At 36.3% G+C, this 20,031-nt stretch overlaps 1 protein-coding gene across 1 annotated transcript in view; it reads right to left on the bottom strand.

The window, feature by feature from the left end:
* Nucleotides 1–863: 863 nt before the first annotated feature.
* Nucleotides 864–20,031, bottom strand: part of CPS1 (carbamoyl-phosphate synthase 1) — a 116,704-nt gene continuing 97,536 nt past the window's right edge. The window contains exons 31-38 of the mRNA XM_006908487.1: nucleotides 18,172–18,261; nucleotides 16,610–16,780; nucleotides 14,324–14,398; nucleotides 11,609–11,707; nucleotides 4,665–4,724; nucleotides 3,808–3,920; nucleotides 2,309–2,438; nucleotides 864–1,554 (exon numbers count right to left, since the gene is read on the bottom strand). Of these exons, the coding sequence (XP_006908549.1) occupies nucleotides 1,456–1,554; nucleotides 2,309–2,438; nucleotides 3,808–3,920; nucleotides 4,665–4,724; nucleotides 11,609–11,707; nucleotides 14,324–14,398; nucleotides 16,610–16,780; nucleotides 18,172–18,261 (837 nt within the window). The 3' untranslated portion in view covers nucleotides 864–1,455. The remainder of the gene's footprint in view (nucleotides 1,555–2,308; nucleotides 2,439–3,807; nucleotides 3,921–4,664; nucleotides 4,725–11,608; nucleotides 11,708–14,323; nucleotides 14,399–16,609; nucleotides 16,781–18,171; nucleotides 18,262–20,031) is intronic.

The raw sequence follows: 20,031 nt of genomic DNA, 5'->3' as shown, positions 1-20,031 counted from the left end.
GGATCATCATAAGGTCACATTTTAGGCAGTATTTCTAGAATATGGTCTCACCACGGCCATTGGCAATATGAATTATCCTTTGATTGGGTTCAAGTACTTTTATCCATATTATGCTGGATATTTGTTTAAAAGTTTATTATATCTGTGTGGCAATCATTAGTATGTGGTTGTAACTATATAGTTAAAAGGATCCAAATCAAAGGTGGTGTATAACCACATTACCACTTAATAAAAATTTTAGTGAGACTTAAAAATGGGGGGAAGGTAAGAAAAAAAGAAAAAATGCAACAGCCTAGGATTCATTATTTTTAATATTAATACCCTACATATCTTTGTATCAAAAAAAGAAAAAGAGATATCCTGGTCCAAAATCCAAAACCCCCAAATCAGAGATGTGAACTGATTTTGTATTTCAACAAAAAATAAACAAGTACATAAATAAATAAATGTGAGAATACAACTGTATTGCCTCTTACAGTATTTTATTTAAAAGTTCCCAATTACAGCACTTGTAATAACACGAAAAGTTTAAAAATACAAAGGCTGTCCTGTGGGAAGGACTTATATGCAGAAGAAATGGAGACTACGTTTAAAATGTGTGGAACTCACTTAAAGTATGTGGGCCTCACAGAACATCAGAATCCATAATCTGAAGGGAATTAACATAACTTCCAAGTTACTCCAAATTTGACACAAGTGGGGGAAGGTGGGGAGGTGGCATAAATCTGAAGATTTCACTTGGCTCAGGTTAAAAATCCAAAGAACAGGAATAAAACCACTTCAGCGCTATCTACCATCTGCTGACATATCCAAAACACAAAACTGCAAACCAGTGTCCTTTAAAGATATCCATTTTTTAAAGACCTCTGTCACACTTCTCAAATTCAATACTGTGTTAAGGAATAATAGTATTTCTGGATAAACCAGATAGAATGATTATTAAAAAGAAGTAAAAAACAAACATTATAATGAAGGGCTTTATAAATTAAATCTACATTTCATTTTAACAAATCTTGATGGTATTCTGCCTTTTTTACGTGTCCTGAGTGTGGCAGATGCTATTTAAGAACAATGGCAATAGTGTCTGTGAAGTATATTTAGAAAGAGTTCAGAAGATAGAGCAGTAACTTTTACTACCTTGATTATTGATGATCGGCACCATAAAATGTTAGCTGCAGGTAAGCATGTGAGTAAGCTTAGCCCACCAAAAACAAGGCAGTCGTAAAGAGATAAATTACCATGAAAAACAAGTTACTTATGAAGGACTCTCCATGAAAGGTTTTTAAAAGTGACTGACAACAATTTAATCGTGAAAGACAAGACTATTAAGGCATAACTGAGTATAAACTGAAATAAGCTTTGGTATCGATATCTGGGAAAGGAAGTTGGGAATCAGTTCCTTTAGATAAAATGTGGCTTAGCTTGGTTTAAGAATGGAGCTGGGCATCCATCTCTCTACGCCGCTTTGCCAGCATTGTACTGCCTATAGTGGAAAAGACTCTTGGAGTCCACATTGCGAGATTTCTGCACAGCTTCAACAAAAAGTTTGGTCACCTGTAAATATAAGGGTAGGAACCTTAGCAATCCACATAATATGAAAGTGAATGTTTAATGAAGCAGGAGTGAAAAGTCATGGTTTCTGATCCCAATTTTCAAAGGGGCATGGGATGAAAGGAACAAAAATTTTTATGTAATGGGAACTTTTTCCTATATCTCAGACCTCATGAATAAGTTTATCCCATCCTCCCCCTACCCCATCCCACGTAGGGATTAAAACTGACTCAGGGAAAAAAATACGATGGGCAGAAAGTTAATGAGTCTTGAGGAATAGTTTTTTCTTTTTTCTCATGTTAAAGAACTTGGTGAATCATGTCCAAGTGGAACTAAACACACCTCATGTGGTATTTTCTGTGAATTGGACAGTGCTTGCACTAGATCTGGATCTTCCATTATCATTAACCTGTTGCTTCTATGTGGTGGCTTTCACTTAGAAACAATGAAATAAAAGTTGGTATCTTTATTCCGTGCCGCACCACACTTTTTATTTAGAGGATAACTGAATGGGTAATGAGAGAGCCGTGGCTATCTGTGGCTTTTGATTATCTCAATTGCTTCATCACCAACAGTCTCAGTTCAGCCATGACCTACCATAATAGCACCATTATTTTAGAGTCTACCTAGAAATTCTTCTCCATTCTGAGTGTTACAAGACGGGGGGGAAGAGATGTGCATAGATCGATGGACACTCTTAAGGGAGGAACAGAAATAGAAATCCTCATGCAGCCTGTATTTGAGAAAAAGAGCATACCTGGAAATTAGTGAGGAGAGCAATTCCACTGTCGACAGCTGTCCTCCGAATCACGTAATTATCATGAACAAACTTAGTATTGTTGTTGGGAAGGTTAATCACCAGGTCAATGCTGCCATCTCTAATCAGTCTGGAAGAATCAACAAAATAAACAAAAACTTGCAGATGACCATGTATATTTTATGACTTATTTTTAAAACACTAACATACATTACTCAGCCATTTAAGTCAATGCCAAACTGGGTTGTCTGTCATTTACCCTCCTCTATTCCTAAGTAAATGTTCAAATTACACTCTTTGGAGGTTATAAATTTTTTATTGTGTTCTTGAAAGAATTCTGGTGAAAGTTTAACTAATTGGTTGGAAAGTTTTGTTTTCTCTTCGATATGCTATCTATCCACACAAGAATTGGTAATTTGATAGATATTTACTTATTTTACAAGGAGGTGATTTCTCCAGCACTTAAGTCCATCCTGCCCCCATACTTCCACTCTCAGATTAATTTTACTTCACTGCCTGCTTCCTAGTGCCTCTCAGCTGATGGTATGAGAAGGCAAGTCACCTGATTTTGAATTAAACTATTTTGTATTCTGCTGCTGGGCTGCAAGACCCACTAGAATACATTTAAATGTCAAAAGCATGAAGCAATGCTAATAATAATTGTTTTACAAAGCTCTAAGCAAGGGCTTATAGCATCATTGAAAGTTTACTAAGGTTCTGAAAAATGTGCCCTTTTATTAATTTGATAATGATTTATAGGTTACCTTAAGAGCTCTCACAAATAGTATATTGCATAGAATTTGGTATGGCTACCCATTCTATAAGCTATAATATTATGAAGTAACTGAAAATTATCTCCTATGTACCTATGCCACATAGTTCTGTGAGTGTTTATGAGATGATATTCCCGAAGGCTCACATAGTATACTAAAATAATATATCTGACACATAAAATGATAGCATAGCCTAAGGCATAATAACCAACCTGATTAAAGAATGGCAAATTAGTTAATCAAATGGATGATATTATCATAGCTCTCACTATAGTCTCCTGCATGTAGCAAGCACTCAATATATTGACTGATTCACTGATGCATAACTTCAGTGGAAGGCAGCTGGTCAATCTTATACTTGATATATACACATACATATGCAATGTAAGTTTGATGTCAAATATAAAGTGCTGCATTACATTCTTCACACTCACCATTCTCATCACTGAGATCTCGGTGTCAGTCAAGGGAAGCACCCTTACTAGAAACTGTTTTAAAAGATGCTACATATCACCATGTGCACATATGGCATTACGTGTCCATAATAATAGCAAAGTTCAAGAGAATGAAACTTTACGGTCATCAATAAATGTACTCATTTTAAATTGATTGACTGGGAGGACTTTTAGACTTAGGGTAGGTAAGGTGAAGTATTCATGTCATACCAATTCCCAAAGTTAACCCCTATCTGTTCTGCCAATCTCAAATAACTCTGCCAGTTCTTACTTTCTGATAGAAGAGAGGCTGGGATTCCGTCCTTCCTGAGAGGGCCATGCCACTGGGGTGGCAGGGACATTGTTGGCATTGAGCCAGTCTGATGTGGCTTCTGTGGCAAACAGCTGTATTTAAAATGGAAAAGTCAGTTACTGTATCACAGGGAAGGCTTTTAGGAAGCAAAGAAGTCTACTGAGACACACATGTCATTTAAAACATAAAGTAGAAGAAACTGGTGAATACGAGAAGCAATATAATACCAAAAATAGAGATTCAGACTCAGTATCTGGAGTCACGGGCACTTTAAATATTTTAAAATTATTTGCTGTGAGAAAAAAATGTAATAATCTCAATTATAACTGCTTTTGTAGAGAATAAAAAAATAGTTATTCATGGCTGAGAATTTATATTTATTAGGTTGTCAGAGCCCCACCACCACAGGCCCACCCACCCTGAGCCTTGGGAGTTATTTTATTTTCCTGACCCAGGCTTTGCATAAGGGTATTCATAGCAAAGAATTTTGCATGTAACTGTAACAACTGGAAACTATGACTTCGTATAGAAACCAGAAAAGGAAAAAGGGTAAATATATGAAACTTCATCCCAATTCTGTATAAGCTAAACCTTCTAAGTTTTCAGCTGACAATTTCTATTGAGTTTGTGATGATTGCTAAAAGGTAAAACTAGTCTTTCTAACTATTTTAGTCCACTGAAGCTTTGAAACTATCAAGTTAGTTATATCTTTCAGGTTGAAAGAATGTATTCTGAGCTATTTCATTCCCTAGGATTCTTCGATATTCTCTCTCGTGGATAGATTTCAATGCTGATTAAAAAAACAACAACAACTTGAAAAAAATTATATCACATACCTTGAAACCTTCATTGTGTAATTGTTCAGCCACACCAAGGAATCTTGGGCGGAATGATTGCTAAAATTAAAGGAATTTAACAATATTCACTTTTTAGATATACAGGTTCTTTATTTAGTCATGTGTAATATGATATTCTCTCATGCCATCATAAAAGCCAATATCTTGTGTTGCCACATGTTTTAAATTTAAAGATGATGACAAATTTTATCCTCCTATAGTGAGTTTGAGCTCTTACTTATTTTTCAATGTAGATGAAATTCCGTCCAGGTTGTCTTACTCTTTATTGTCTTACTTTTCACCTTCCCCTCAAATCCCCCCACTCCCTATTTAATCTACTTAATCTGTCTGCAGACAGACTCCAGTTTTGCATGGATCCTTTTTCCTGTCAGGTGCATTTAAAGACACCACTGTTAAGAGACCACACTTACCAGCCTTGCTGGATGTTTCTCCTGTTCAACCTGTTCTAATTACCGAATTCAAACTTGGTACTGCCCTTCAATAACTAGGCCCTGTTCTAGTAGCTCATGCACAGCACCCTGTAATAAGTCAATTGTTTGGAACTCAGTTTTGCATTTATTCTAAAGTAAAGAGTAAAAGAATGGGCTCTGGAGTCATTCAGCTGTGTTTCACATCCTGGGTTTACCATTCACTTGTAATGTGTGCTTAGAAAAGTTAGTGTTGAGCTTCCATTTCTTCATTTGTAAAAAAGCAATAGGAATAATAGCGCATCTATCTCTTGGGGACTCCATAATAAACTGTTGACCTTGAGCAACTTGACCACACTATGATGCTCTTTCTTCACATGCTAAATGGGAATAGTAACAGCATCTGCATCATAGGGTCATGTGAGTACTTAATGAGTGAATTTATAAGTGAGCACTAAAGTGTAGTACAGTAACTTAGCATAATTACTGCCCTATTAAAAATTTCCATTAAATATTAATTATTATTGAAATAATTGTGTTTTCATCCCCCAGAGACTATATTCCTGCCTTGCACCCTAGTTTCTAAGCCTGGGTTCCTCTACTGGCTGTCATACTTACCACACAAACCAATTTACTCCTCATATATATTTTACTTCCAGACAGGCTTCCCTAATGTTCCATCTCACTGTTCAGATATTTTCTTAGAGTCCATTGCTGTGAACTTCCTGGAGCCCCAGCTGGACCCATCTAGTTTCCAGGTCCTGCCTCCCTTGGATTCCCGCCCATTGCCATGAGGGTTCCCCAGTTCTGAACATACCTCCTTCTAGTAGCCAAAAGCCAGTATTTGCAAGACAGTTACCAGGGTGAAAGAAAGCAAAGCCAAATGTCCCACCCAAAGATCAGCTTCTGTCTTCCATTTCATTAATGTGAGTATGTGTGAGTAACTGAGCTAAATAGAGTATGCAAAATCATACAATGTTAAAAACATCCATTCTGCCTTAAATGAGAACATTTTGGCTGTTTTCCCTTGTAAAAAGTTTGTACATAATTTGGTTACTTTAGTATATGTTTTGTCATCTATTTAGAAACCATATTAGTAATGGTTGAAAAAAATCATGAATATGATCTTATTTCAGAGTTTTAGAGAAACTACAAATTGTGATAACAAAACATATCAACATTCTTGCTCAATTTTAATCATGTTCAGCCCATAAAACCTTCTAATATTTACTTGTGGAGGCTTTCTGAGAACAGATCTAGATCCTAGGAAAAGACCCCAAAGACTAGGTTCAAATATAAAATTCTTTCAGATTCTGGCCCTCTCAATCCCAGTACTGCAGTTTTATGAGAGGAAACGACTGGCAAATAGAAAAGATAAATGCAACTGGATGAATCTCAGCTACAGTAGGTTCGGGGATAATTCTCCTAGAACACGAATTGTAACCATGCCCAGGAAAATAGCTTTCCATTCCCACTTAGGACCAAACAGGAAAAATGTCTTAGTTGCAAGAAGCTCATCACTATACACACACACACACACACACACACACACACACACACAAAGAAATGAATAAGTATAAAATCAGAAAATAACTGAGTGACCTTAGGGCAATTTAATGAAATATGTGGCAGTGTCTTTAAGAATGGGTTAGAAGATTAGGAAAATCATTTGTTCAAGTTTAATTCCGCTTGGAAAGCAAGGGACTGAATTAGATGGCATTTAGGTTTTCTTCATGTTTTAAGGTTCCTTGAAATGCAGCAAATATATATGAAATATTCTAAATGAACTGGTGAATTTTGTCACTCCCCCCCTCCCCACGACCCAATAAGGAACATTATATTATGGCCTTCTGCTAAACACAGAACAAACTTAAGTAAGCACCAAAGTACATTAGAAGACTTGGCATAAAGGTGTTCAACGAACACTTATTGACTGATGAATCATGAACCGAACAAAACTATTCGCAGTCTCTTAACTCTTCCCCTAGCAATAAGTCACTGATAATATATGGCTATGTGATAACAAAATGTTGAATCAGTTTCTAAAATATTATTTCACAAGTAGAGTGGTTCTTAAAATGTAGTCCCTTGGGAAATCAGCATCACTTGGAAATTTGTTTAGAATACAAAAATTGGGGCCCCACCCCAGATCTATAGAATCAGGAACTCTGTGAATCCCAGTAATCTGCATTTTAACAATCCTCCTGGTGATTCTGATGTACACTTAAATCTAGGAATAGGAGGGAATAGGAAATATGAGAACCATCCTTCCCTCATTTTATTATTATAAAAAATGTTGAGAGAGGAGTACTACAATGCAATCTTTTTCTTTGCCATTTTAAAGTAAAATAAGTCAGCAAGTCCTCTAAGACTTGTAGACACCAGTCAGAACCTCATTATGGAGCTGTTTCAACGCTGTCCCCCAAGTGGAAAAGATAAATATCCTACATGACAGTATTGGCAGTTCCCAGCCAAGGAACTTCTCTGCCTTCTGGTCTGGAGTGTTGGCTTTCATAGCCACATTATAAACTTCTATCACACATGTATTGAATATTTGTGACACATAAAACAGCTTCTCTACAAAAAGAAATTACAGCCATCCGCTTGCATCTGAGTTGCCCCAGATTTAATAGCTGATTGAAAATACCTGGGTAAGAAACCATTTGTAACTAGAGGTGAAAATTACGAACTGATTTATTTTCTGGAAAATATTTATAAGAAAAAAAGTCCTTTAAAAAATGAAAAATATATATATATATATTTCCTTCAATTATCATTTTCACATTACTCCAATTTCTGGCTGCAGAACAGAAAGCCAAGTAAACATCGTGCCACGTCTGTGGACCCCACAGGGACATCTGGTTTGATGACATGATGGTTGTTCCTAATGATTCCGTATTGCAGATAAAAGGTTATTCGTGTCACTTGGAGTTGTCTTTTTTCAAATAAAATGCTTGCTCTGTGTTTCTGAGCAATGCCGTGGCACAGATGTCAGGATGGTACTCGCTTCTCAACTGAATAGCCCAATCAGAGGAGAAGGAATGGCGGGGCTCTTGATCTACTCTAGAGTAAATCATTTACTGTTAAAGGGTGTCCCAGAAAACTTCAAAATGAGGCAGATTGCCTACTCATAGCAACTAAAAATAAGGCCTGATGGGATGAAAGGAGGCTGGAAACGCTGCAGGAAGATCAAAGATGATTTTGTTGCCATATAAACTTGCATTATGCTTTCTTTATATTAGTATCTATGCCGATGAAAAGCCTCTTGTTAGACACAGTGCATGTAACAGTTAAGTTGACAAGATCTTTCGACAAAATCTAAACCTTGATTTTTGTTTTTCCTAATACTTGTTACATAAGAATGATATTATGACTATTTTAAACTGCCCAAGGAATTTGACCCATAGGATTTAACCTCGGAATGGAAGACACGGAGGGTCTGCGTGTGTAAAGGATTAAAGTGGGAAAGAGAAGAGAAATGAAAAATTAAGACTGCAGTATAACTAATGAGTGTATGTGTGTTCGCATGTGCATGGACACACACACACACACACACACACACACACACACACACACAATACCTATTTACTAAATGTTGAGAACTGGCTGATGTTTACCAGTAATACTTACTATTTAAAATATGTGTTACTACAAACATTAAGAAAAAATGTTTCCTGGCTTAGAGTCTCTTTTACCTCTTCTCATACTTCATTTTTCCCCCAATTTTCTCTTGTAACTTGTGAAGAATTAATGAGTTAAGGTATCTTCAATTAAATCCTTCTACTCAAGGCAGGCAGGCAAGTCAGGATAGAGAGATAAAGAGAAAAGAAGACTTTTACCTCAAATGAATGGGGTAGATATTGACCATTCTCCCCATTTATTCATGAAGGAATAATAAGGCAAATTAACTGCAACAGTGCTGACTACCAGTGCTCTCCTGTGAGTAAAGTCTACACAGCATCATGCTAAACGAGTGATTATATTAAGAGATCGAAATGAGGTTATGGACTATTTCTTACAACTTCATTACATAACTCATCTAAATGCCTCCCCTTGTATATATGTTAGCAGTACATTTCTATATTAGCAGTACTATTTTTGGTCATTTTCAGTTCTGACTTTATATATTTAAATGCATTTATATGAATTCTTCTGATCTAGTGGAATCATCTTAAATAAAATGATTTTTTTAAAAAGTACAATGTATCCTAAAATATGAGACCCTAATTACTTGGTTCACAGTTGCTATGAAGCTTGGGTAAAAAGTTGAGATTAGATTTTGTCCCATTCTAACTAAGATGTCCAGTGAGTTTTAAAGCTAGTAACTCTCAACTCAGTATATTCTGCCATATTGTTCAGTTAAATTTATAACTACATATTTTTAAAAATCACTGTAGATGAAAATCCTTCATATAATAACAACAAGACTACACATTAATTGTTGATGATAGCAACTTTTCCTTGTCTCCCACATAAAGTAGGTCAGAAAATGATTCTTGTATATCTCTGAAGGCTTGGAGTCATGCCAGTCAAATTTACCACAGCTGCAAATATTTTATTAAATATACTTTTATTAAATATTTCTTTAAATATGCTTTTTAAACTTCATAATTAAAATACATGTATTTTTAAATTCCTAACATTATGCTTTCATGCACAGGGAGAAAGTTCTTTGTAATAACTCATGTAGTTGTAGAAACTTTGATTTCTCTAAAAATGAATGCATTGAAAGATAGAACCTCAATGGAGAGAACCTCATTGCTTTAGGAAAACTCTTCCCCCACCCCCAAAACCTTTTTTGTTCCTACAAAGCAAAAATTCTGTTCGCTGATGCCAAAATTACACAAACACTTCATAGGGATCGAATTAATTTTTGCTTCACATTTCCCTTCAGCACTGGAACCAAACAAGGCACAATTTTATACATCACTGCCTTTTTAAACTGGTATTTTAAAATGTTAGCACTAGTATGATTAGTTTTGAAGATGAGGACTAAGGGCATGGTCTCCTCTGAATGCCCCCAGGTCTCACATTAAACTTTAAGCCATAACTGGAAGTTGGGCAAATACTCTCATACTTGTGACTTAATAATACTTAATACCCATGTATAACATAATGAGTCTCTCATATGGTGTGATGTGTCTCTAAACTGCCATTAAGCTTCTCAATTGCAAGTCATCTTGTTAGCCTGTTCTAACTGTTCACCATCACCCTTTTGGCGCTGTTATAAAGCAAAATCCCAAGTTACTCTTTGCAAAAACTTCTCCAAAGCCACTCCCGACCCAGTCTCCAGAGTCCAATTTGCTGATATTAATACACCCTAAAGAGATGGCATATATAATAATCACTCACTAGCTTGAGAATACTGTTCCAATTATAGTGCAATGATTTTTTTTATGCAACCATGCTGGGTTTCAGTTTATTAAAAGTACGGCAGGGGTGATATGTAAGACCATCTATTGTTTTCACAGGATCCAAAAATTACTAATCTCAGACGAAAGTGAATGACTAATTGGAAACACCTAGTATTTTTCAGGGAACTTATAAATAGAACATATTGTACATTCTTGCAATAATTATTTCAAAGAGTAATAGAACTTTACTGGCTATCATTTTGTGCTAAGATTTACATTTGACTTGCTATAATAAACTAATAATGCTCTTTTTTCATTATACAAAGATATTCATTTATAATTATTTCACCCTACTTTGACTTAGAAGGGTTACCAAATAATATTTCAAGAACTTCCACAGTATACTGTGCTGACTCTCTTAAGACCATAAAGTCACTGTCCTTCAAGAACTTTCAATTAGTCATGGAGTATCAGGCTGAGAAATTTTCCCAAACAATGCCCATGTCTTCTTCGATTTGGACTCTTTGACATTTAGTAGAAATTGAATGGATGAATGTAAGGAGATCAGGAGGGGATGATATAACTTCAGTTTGAGATGTGTTGGATTTGAGACATCCAGACAGAGGTATCCAGAAGATTGTTGGAAATATGAGATGGCTGAGGATTAAGATTTATAGGATAGTTATAGATAGGAGAGTGGATACTGTAAACATAGATGAGCTGGCAAAGGGGAAAGTTAAGAGATAGAGATAGACATTGACAGAGAGAGAGAAAGATGAGGTAAGACCCAACTTTGTGGAAAGCTTATGTTCAGGGTTAAGGAGGAAGAAGTAAAACATATAAAAAAGATATAACCAAGGAATAGAAGAGATTCTTTTATAAGGTATCCAAAATCTCTTTCAGAACAAATACCCCTTCACTAGAGAATTGTTCTTTTTCTTTCTTTTTATTTATTCACTTATTTGTATTGGCTACTGCAATGGAAAAAGGCAAAAATCAGGGAACAAATATAGAATAAATGTCCATTCCTTCTATAAGTTGCTGTTTTCTTTAGAGGAACTTAAAACAAATCCCCACCCTTTCTATACCCCAATTAAGGTCCCTGCCCCTAGCCATTCCCAGCATGTGCTCACAGGCCTACGCACAACTACATACCACGTACCTGTATTCCAATCAGGATGCCTTTCTTGGGTATCTTAAATCCTGTGGAAAGCATTGCCTTTAGGAAGGCTGTATGAATACCTTCACCAAAGCAAGCCACCTATTTAGAATAAATAAAAAATAAAATAAAATAAAATAAAGTAAAATAAAATAAAATAAAATAAAATAAAATAAAATAAATAAAATAAAAAATAAAATAAAATAAAATAAAATAAAAGGAAGCAAATAATAGTCAACCACTCTTACTGAAAAACAAATACAAATGGAAAACACTTTACTCATAGACTCCTTTGCTAGATTTTATTGAGTTGCCTGAGCAATCTGAATGTAGGGATAAAAAGGCTGGCCAGGACAGATGTATCTTATGTTTTTAATTAAGCATAATGAATGAATAAGCAATTTTTTCTCTATCCAACAACACTCCATGGAACAACATAACTGAATTCTACTGTGAGTTATTTGGATACAAATCACAGCTTCTGGTCCATAATGTGGTGAGTTGCCAAATGTTAATATGACATAATGTTTAAATAACAGTGTATATTGTGCATGCTATGCAGCACTGCATGAATTCATGGGTCAGTATCACAAATGCATAACTGCTGATCCATCAGTTACAAGTCATGTCATACAGCTTATTAGAAAGCCTTCTGAGAAATTCAACAAATCCATGAAAATATCAAATGAGCTTGTTTTTAAAATAATATTCACAAAATGAACCAAAATATCCTACTAGTACTCCTGAATACCACAGCCATAAGTAAAAAAAACAATTTCAAACATATAATGTTAGGATATACAGAAGCTTCATTGGTGGTAATGTGCTACAATATAACCACAAGTCAAATGGCTACCATAACTATATAACGAGTGGTATATGTGAGCACGGTGGCAGTAGATCCTGTCATGCACATCACCATGTGGCACAGGTACAGAAATACCATTACAGTAACGATGGCTAAATTCATTCTTTAAGCAAATGACTCCCTTTCTGTGAAAGGAACTTTCTCATCACTGCAACGTTCAGTCGACTACCAGTACGTACTCCACAGTAAGCATCTTCTTTGGTCGAGTACTGGCCATCTAACTCAAGTAATGTCAACATAAGTTAATAGGACCCAAATTCTAATTTGGAAATCTAATTCTAAAGACCATATCTTCGTAAGTGCAGCTATAACAACACATAGTAAAACTAAAGACTAACACTCCCACCTCACGACTAGGAAAATAAAATGCCCCATACCTAGATCTGGAGTTAAAAGTTCATTCAATCCCAAAATAAGCTATTTGAATACTAAAAATGTCTTTTTGAAGCATAATTGAAATTTCACTAAGCTAGAATTATTATTCTGATTTCAGTTATAAAATAGACCTTGTAACATCACACTTAGTGACACTTGGAAATATGATTCTAATAATGGAAGAAGCATTATCTCTTCTTTCTGTTTCTGAAACAGATACAACAAAGGCAGAGCTGAATTTCTAATTCTTTCATATTTTCCTATTTCAACAACTCCAATAATGTATGTCTGGAAGCAGAATAGACTTAGGCACTGAAAATGGATTTGCCACACTACAGCAAAGAGCATGAAGGAAAACAACTCTCTCTCTCTGATCTGAACCTTGGACCAGCTGAAAACAGCCCTGTTACTAAGTGACCATGGAATCAAGATGAACCAGAAGGGTGTCTCCTTCAAGAGCCGAGAAGCCTAATGAAGGCTGCTCATTTTAAAATTATGTGTTCTCACTTATTAAATTAAAATAAGCAGCAAAGGGGCTAAGAGAAGGCAATCATCAGTCTAAATACAAACAAGATCGCCATTTATTCCTCACTGCCTGCCTTCCTGTCTCACTTGGCTACTCATCACAGATCTTGCTTGTGACCAAGCAACCACAGAAAATGTCACATATTTGTTGTAATTAAGCATTTCCCCCTTTCAGGTTTTCCTTAGTATCAAGAGGAGACAATGATGCCTCACAGTCTGATGTTGACACTCCAATGTGCACTGACAAGAATTTGAAGGTTGTATCTAGTAAGTCTGTCAAGGGCTAGGTGATTCATAAAATGTCCTGACACTGACATGTAGGGAACTTTCTAGAATCTGACGGCTCTTGACAAGAAACACATTTCACATTCTTAAAGCAACCTTCAGCTGAGAGAGTCCCAATACAAGTGAAGAGGGACATCCAGTGGCCAGTCCCATTATAGTTTTTAGATAATCCCTAGGAGATTAAAGGTGCTTTGAAAGTGGTTCTTGAATTTTTCATATTATCTGCATATTGTACAATGTTTAGGTCCACAATCTTTCTAATGCTGTATATTTATTCTACATATTGCTAGTAAAAATCCAATGACTTAATTGGAGGGTACTATTGCAACAAGACTTGAGAACCTTAAAATAAAAAAGACCCAGAAGATATTTCCTTGTCTAGAATAGTATCTGAAAGATGTTCTCAATGTGTCATGTGGAAATGAATTAGGAACATGTGTATTATATTCACATGTTGAAATATAAGTGAGAATTTAGACTCTGATCCACAAAAAATAAAAGATTTTTCTTTAGCTCAAAATTCTTAAGCCCTTTCAGATTTACTCTGATAACAGAAGTTTGTGTGCCCCTTACTATTTACTTACTTACTTTACTATATTCAGATCACAAAATCATATATTTCAAAGTAGAATTAAGCAAATGTTCCTGGATCATTAACTAGTTACCTCTCCAGTGGAAGCCATCTCACACCGAAGAATGGGGTCAGCATCCCTTAGCCGGGGCCAGGAAAACATTGGAGCCTGTCAGAAATAACAGGAAGGGAAAATATGTGAGAAAAAATATAAAAGGACTAAGAGAGGGCAAATATATTTAGTGAATCATCTTCACACGATTCATTTAGGCTATGGTAGACATGTAAAAAAATCTCTTTGGTCCAAGCATCTGACTTCAAAAATAGCTTTAAAACTCTGTTCCAAGAATTACTTGAGCTCTGGCCAAAAACTTGGGTTAAATAATCACAAATTATTTCTGTAAATAGGGCTCCTGTGACGAGTCTAGTCCAGTGTTTCTAATCTGGCCTACACAGATTCTTATTGGAGTGATTTCAAAGGAAGTCTGTTTGGGCATTGGCCTCTCCAAACAGAGTTGGCTTTTGAAACATTCCTCTTCTTGTTCTGATGACTTGAACTTGCAACGAGCTACCTTGCCAGAAATTTCTGTCTGTAAGCTGACTTCTGAAACATTAAACTGTTGTTGACACCTCTTAAAAGGCTTTGAAAAACATTCTGCTTGGAGACACTTTTACTCGGAACTTTCATATGAACCAGAACATAGATAGGAGTGCTGCTTTTTCATTTATTTTTATCAGTGCAACTTACTAAGAATCGGATTCTTGGTTTTTTGCCTATATTCATTTATCTAATCTAGACTATTCTTCCTTTGATTCTGGCGCCCCTCTAAGTTTTCATGGGGATTCTAGCTTGGAGTCATTTCACTGGATCATATTAGTCGAGTTAGAATACATTTCAGCTTCTCTATACCCTCATCTGTCGAGTGTAGAGAAGTCATTTCACTGGATCATATTAGTCGAGTTAGAATACATTTCAGCTTCTCTATACCCTCATCTGTCAGGTATAGAGCCTCACTAAGGCTCTGTTAAGATGAACTATTACTAAGCAATTTGAAAAAAAAAGCCAAGAGTCATTTACAATGATAACTAGGAAAAAAGTAAACTGAAAGATAAACATTTTTAAAAATGCATATCTATCCACCAATATTGTTTTTAGTTAGAAATTGTCTCATATACATGTGAGTGTATATGTGCATATGTATATGAATAAAGAAACATGACTTTTAAATTTATTTATAGATTCTCCAGTACAAAAATATTTTAGGGGAGCCTACTTGTTCTACTTGTTGGTCTCGCTTAAAAACATTTTATGCATATCCCACTGAAAGCTTTAAAATTTATGCTTTGTCATAGTCTCTAGGAATAAAATGCTACCCTCCCCAACATAAAAAGTGACATCTCATTTCAAAGCATTATAAAATCCAAGGTATCCTAAATTATTAACTTAAATAAGATTAACAAATATTTTTTGATTTATAGATTCAACTTAAAACTTCTACCATAAAAGCCAGAAGTCACAATCTCAGCTATAATACAATTATGGTTGAGGTCACTATTACACATAGAAATGGAAATCTTTTGAAGGCACCCAAAATGTGTAAATGTCACATAAATATGTCACAGAATATAAATTAATTTTACTGTGTGTTTCACCTAAAAAATTCAAATATATTTACATAATCCTCACGCCTGTCCAGTAAAGTAGTTAAAGTCATAATTATAAATACTCTGTGCATGAACACATAGAGGCAGCTAGAGGAGTACAATGAGGCTATTATAAGGTGTCATTTAGAAATATACATATATATTGGAAATTAGTGAACTTCTCTTAAATTTTTCTCATCACTCATGACATGCCAGCAATTGCACCATCCTCACAGCACCACTGCAAATAGCAACAGCTATTTCAACATTTCAAGTGGAAAAATTGTGCCCCCGAAAAAAATTGAGAATGAAGCAAAGGTGGCCAAGGTGGTAAGAATTTAACCAACACCACGGGGTGAAGACTTTTTCAAGATTCCTGCATTCCTGAAATCTCGGCCCAATTCAAAAGTGGTATAATTCAAGGCTTATCCTAATAAAATTTGTCCATGATTTCTGTTTACCAACTAAATGGGCACCATCATGCACTAGCTGTATAAATGTAGCTTATTTATTTTACTCTGCTAGTCAGTTTTGAGTTATGCAATTCTAAATGATTTAAATTTTTTTTTGAAATGCACTATAGTTCACACAAAGTTGACTATATTGCATTGTAAATCCCCAGTCCATTACTTTAGTTAGAAAGTTCATAAAATACCAAGGTTATTTTGATGAAACATTGTTCCTTAATTTCCTTGGAACTTACAAAAATGACTAATAGATTGTTTTCAAATATTACCTTAATTGCAACATACTCAGAAGGAATGATGGGATTCTCCAGTGTTGGAAGTGGTTTCTCATCAATGTTCTCTCCAATCATCACTTTGGTGGCCACGTCAATGAAGTCTATACCAAGCGTCTTGGATACAAAGGGGAAGGACCGAGAAGCTCTCAGGTTACACTCAATCACCTGGAGAGATAACAAAATTCAAAAGAAGAGAAAGAATGGTGAGAACCAACCATAACAACATTAATATTATCCCCGCCACTTGGGTTCCAACTGTTACTGACCGAGGACAAAGTCTTGTTTTGCCAGCTTCTCTCTTTCCTCCCCAACTGACCTCACTTTTGCTAACTGGTTTTCTTTCAGGAAGTGTCTTCGAACTCTGACTTTCTTCCATTTCCTTTCCACAATTGTATCCCCACATACTGGTGACAGATCAATGCCATGCAGGGCTCAGATGTCACCTCCCTACTGAGAGCCTTCATTGGATTTGCAGTGTTGAGGTCCAGTCCTTGAAGACCTTCTATCCTCCTGCCTCAGTGTGCCTTTCTATCAATGTTACCTTGTACCACTTTCCTGGCTCCAATCTTACTTTCCAAGTGTACCTTCCACTGTTTCCCAAGAAAAATGATCTTGCTAAACTGAAGTGGTCACTATCTCCTAAAATGTGCCAAATTTTTTCATAGATGTGTTCCATATATAATGTCCTCTCTACCTTCCTTCCAGCCATTCTTTAAGATCCAGCTAAAAATACAAAATCTTCCTTGAAATTTTTTATGATTCACCCCAAACCAGATAACCAGACATATGACATTCAAATACATGCTCGCGCACATATGTGCTTGCACGTGCATGCACACGCACACATACACACTCATTAGCAGATGTGTTCTCTCTATTCTATGACTCCAATATCATTTCATTTGTATATTCTGTCTAGCAGCCATTATACTCTTATGTTATCATTATCTACAAATCCATCTTCTTTCTAGTCCTCACTAAACTAAAGATCTTTGGGAGCAGAGGTTGTTTCATCAATCTTTTAGTTACCACATGACTTTACATAGCAGATGCTGAATCAATATCGGTTACTGATTGGTTAAATTAAATAGACTAAATTAATTAAGACTAACCTAGTTGACTTAATATTTCTTTTGTTTTGTTTTGTTTTGATAAATGGTATACAAAACACTTTCCTTCTCTGAGAAAGCGGTGATGCAAAACTGCATGTAATTTATAACTATTATGCATGTAATTTATAACTATTACACATGTCCAGATTACGTTATGATCGTCACTGTACCCATCTCCACTACACTGTAGATGGCAGACCGTGATTTTCTTTCCAGTAGATCAGAGTGCTTTACAAAGTTGTGACTATCAGTGCCAGTGAGAGCCTGTGCCTTCAGACCAGGCAGGCATTCTTTGCTGTGCAACATCCCATAGTCAGATATGAACAGCTGCAGGGGTCTCAGTTTCTCTTCGGCTGTGTTCACAGAGAAGATTACCAGAGGGACACAAACCAACGTGACCTAACGCAGCAGTGGTATCCTCTTAAACACCTTGGCATTTCTTACCAAGACGTCATTTCCTTTGACGAGGAATTGGACGTTGAATGGGCCAGAGATGGCAAAAGCTTTTGCGATCTTTCGGGTCGCATCCTTCACCTAGATCAAAAAGACAATGACATAACACTAAAGAATATAGCTTAGTTCAAAAACAAAAAACATTTACAGCACCTTAAATTTAGATTCCTTGAATTTCTCTTTATAGAAAGCTATATTTTTAATAATAATAATAGAAGCCACTATTAAACTTCTGTTAACAAAATAATATGTACTAAATATTCACAACAGCTACCAGGGAAAAGGACAATTAATTTTATAAGATTATCTCTCTGCCAAATACCCCTATCTACCTACAATTATATATTCTGGTTTTACTTTGAGGGATGAATAGAATCCTTTCAGTTTAGTTACCTGAAGACCAGAGACTAAAGGCTAAACTCTATATTAATCTCATGATCCACCTGCTGAGAGGTGCAGGACTGAAATCACATGGTATTGCAAAGAGAGCACGGAGATTTCTTTTATGTGTTTTTCTGTTGCCCTGGACTCTACAAGGTAGACATTATGGTTAGAAGGAAACAGTGCTTCCTTACAGAGAGGCTCTGCATGTCACATGTAGGAATTCCTGTGTCCTGTAACCAGAGCCAGAAGTTACCCATGCCAAGAGCGGGCACTGACGGCAAGAAGCGAGAGCTTCTCATTCATCACACTTACAAGAGTGGTTCAGCAAATTAATTGGTTATAAAAGAAAGTAGAGCCCATAACACATTGAGCTCTGAGAGATTTGGAAAAACCTGAGCTCTTGAAGCCATGCATCCTGATATGAGAAAATGAAGCACATTTGAAATCCGGGGATGTTGTTCTTATATGCTACTGGTATGACAAAGCATCCTGCTACCTTTACATTCCAGAATAAGGTGAAACCTTCAGAATCCAATCCAATGCACAGCCAGCTAGACAGGCCTGCCTTGATTCTGAGGGCAGGAATTTTGGAAAGGCTCACTAAAAGCCAAACCTGACCTAATACCTGAAGATGAAAGGAGCATCCATGGGAGTTAGTTAAGGTAAGAGTCTCTAATACACCTAGCTGTGCCTGCTGAGTACTGAGGCAGAGTCATCATTCCTGGGGAGGTCTCTAGACCACTAGTTTTAAAAGAGGGGTAGGAAGAGACATATCAGAAAGTTCTGGTTTGAGGTGAGGTTGGGAGTGGACAGTGAAAGCATCGGTTCCAGAAAATTCCTGTGTGACTGCTGCAGACCTGCTTCTAACCGAGAAACTTTGCTTTATATGCTGCTCACCTGTAAGTGGCTTCCAAATATTAGCATCCAATGCAGCATAGTTCTCCAAATGTGTCCCCAGACCAGTAGCAACAGCATCACCTGGGAACTTGTTATATATTCAAATTCTGGGGCCCCAACCATAATTACAGAATCAGAAACTGAAGGTAGAGTCCAGGGATCTGTACTTTAACAAGCTCCCCAGGTGGCTACAATATGCACTACAGTTAGGGGGGCACTGCACTACTGTATGACCCAACCGTCTCTAAAGGTTCATGAAGGGAATTGTTACCTTTAAAATACCCAGCAGACTCAGAGCAAAGAAGTCCTCATAATTAAATTTTACCTGGGGCTATATTGCTACTTCGTTTTTTTAAAAAAATTTTATCTTTGCTTGTTTCCCTTCCATTTTTATTTATAAATGATGACCTTTTCAATGGCTCCTTGGCTGATGGTTTGTGTGGGCAGCATCAGAGTCGCATCTCCCGAGTGTACGCCTGCGTCTTCCACATGTTCAGAGATGGCGTGAGAGATAACCTGGCCAAAAGAAGATTTGAGGAAGAGTTGTCAGGCACCAACTTCAATACAGCT

This window comes from Pteropus alecto, unplaced genomic scaffold (assembly GCF_000325575.1).
Source record: "Pteropus alecto unplaced genomic scaffold, ASM32557v1 scaffold182, whole genome shotgun sequence".
In the NCBI taxonomy this organism is placed as follows: Eukaryota; Metazoa; Chordata; class Mammalia; order Chiroptera; family Pteropodidae; genus Pteropus; species Pteropus alecto.
This window is presented reverse-complemented; position numbering and strand designations above follow the sequence as displayed.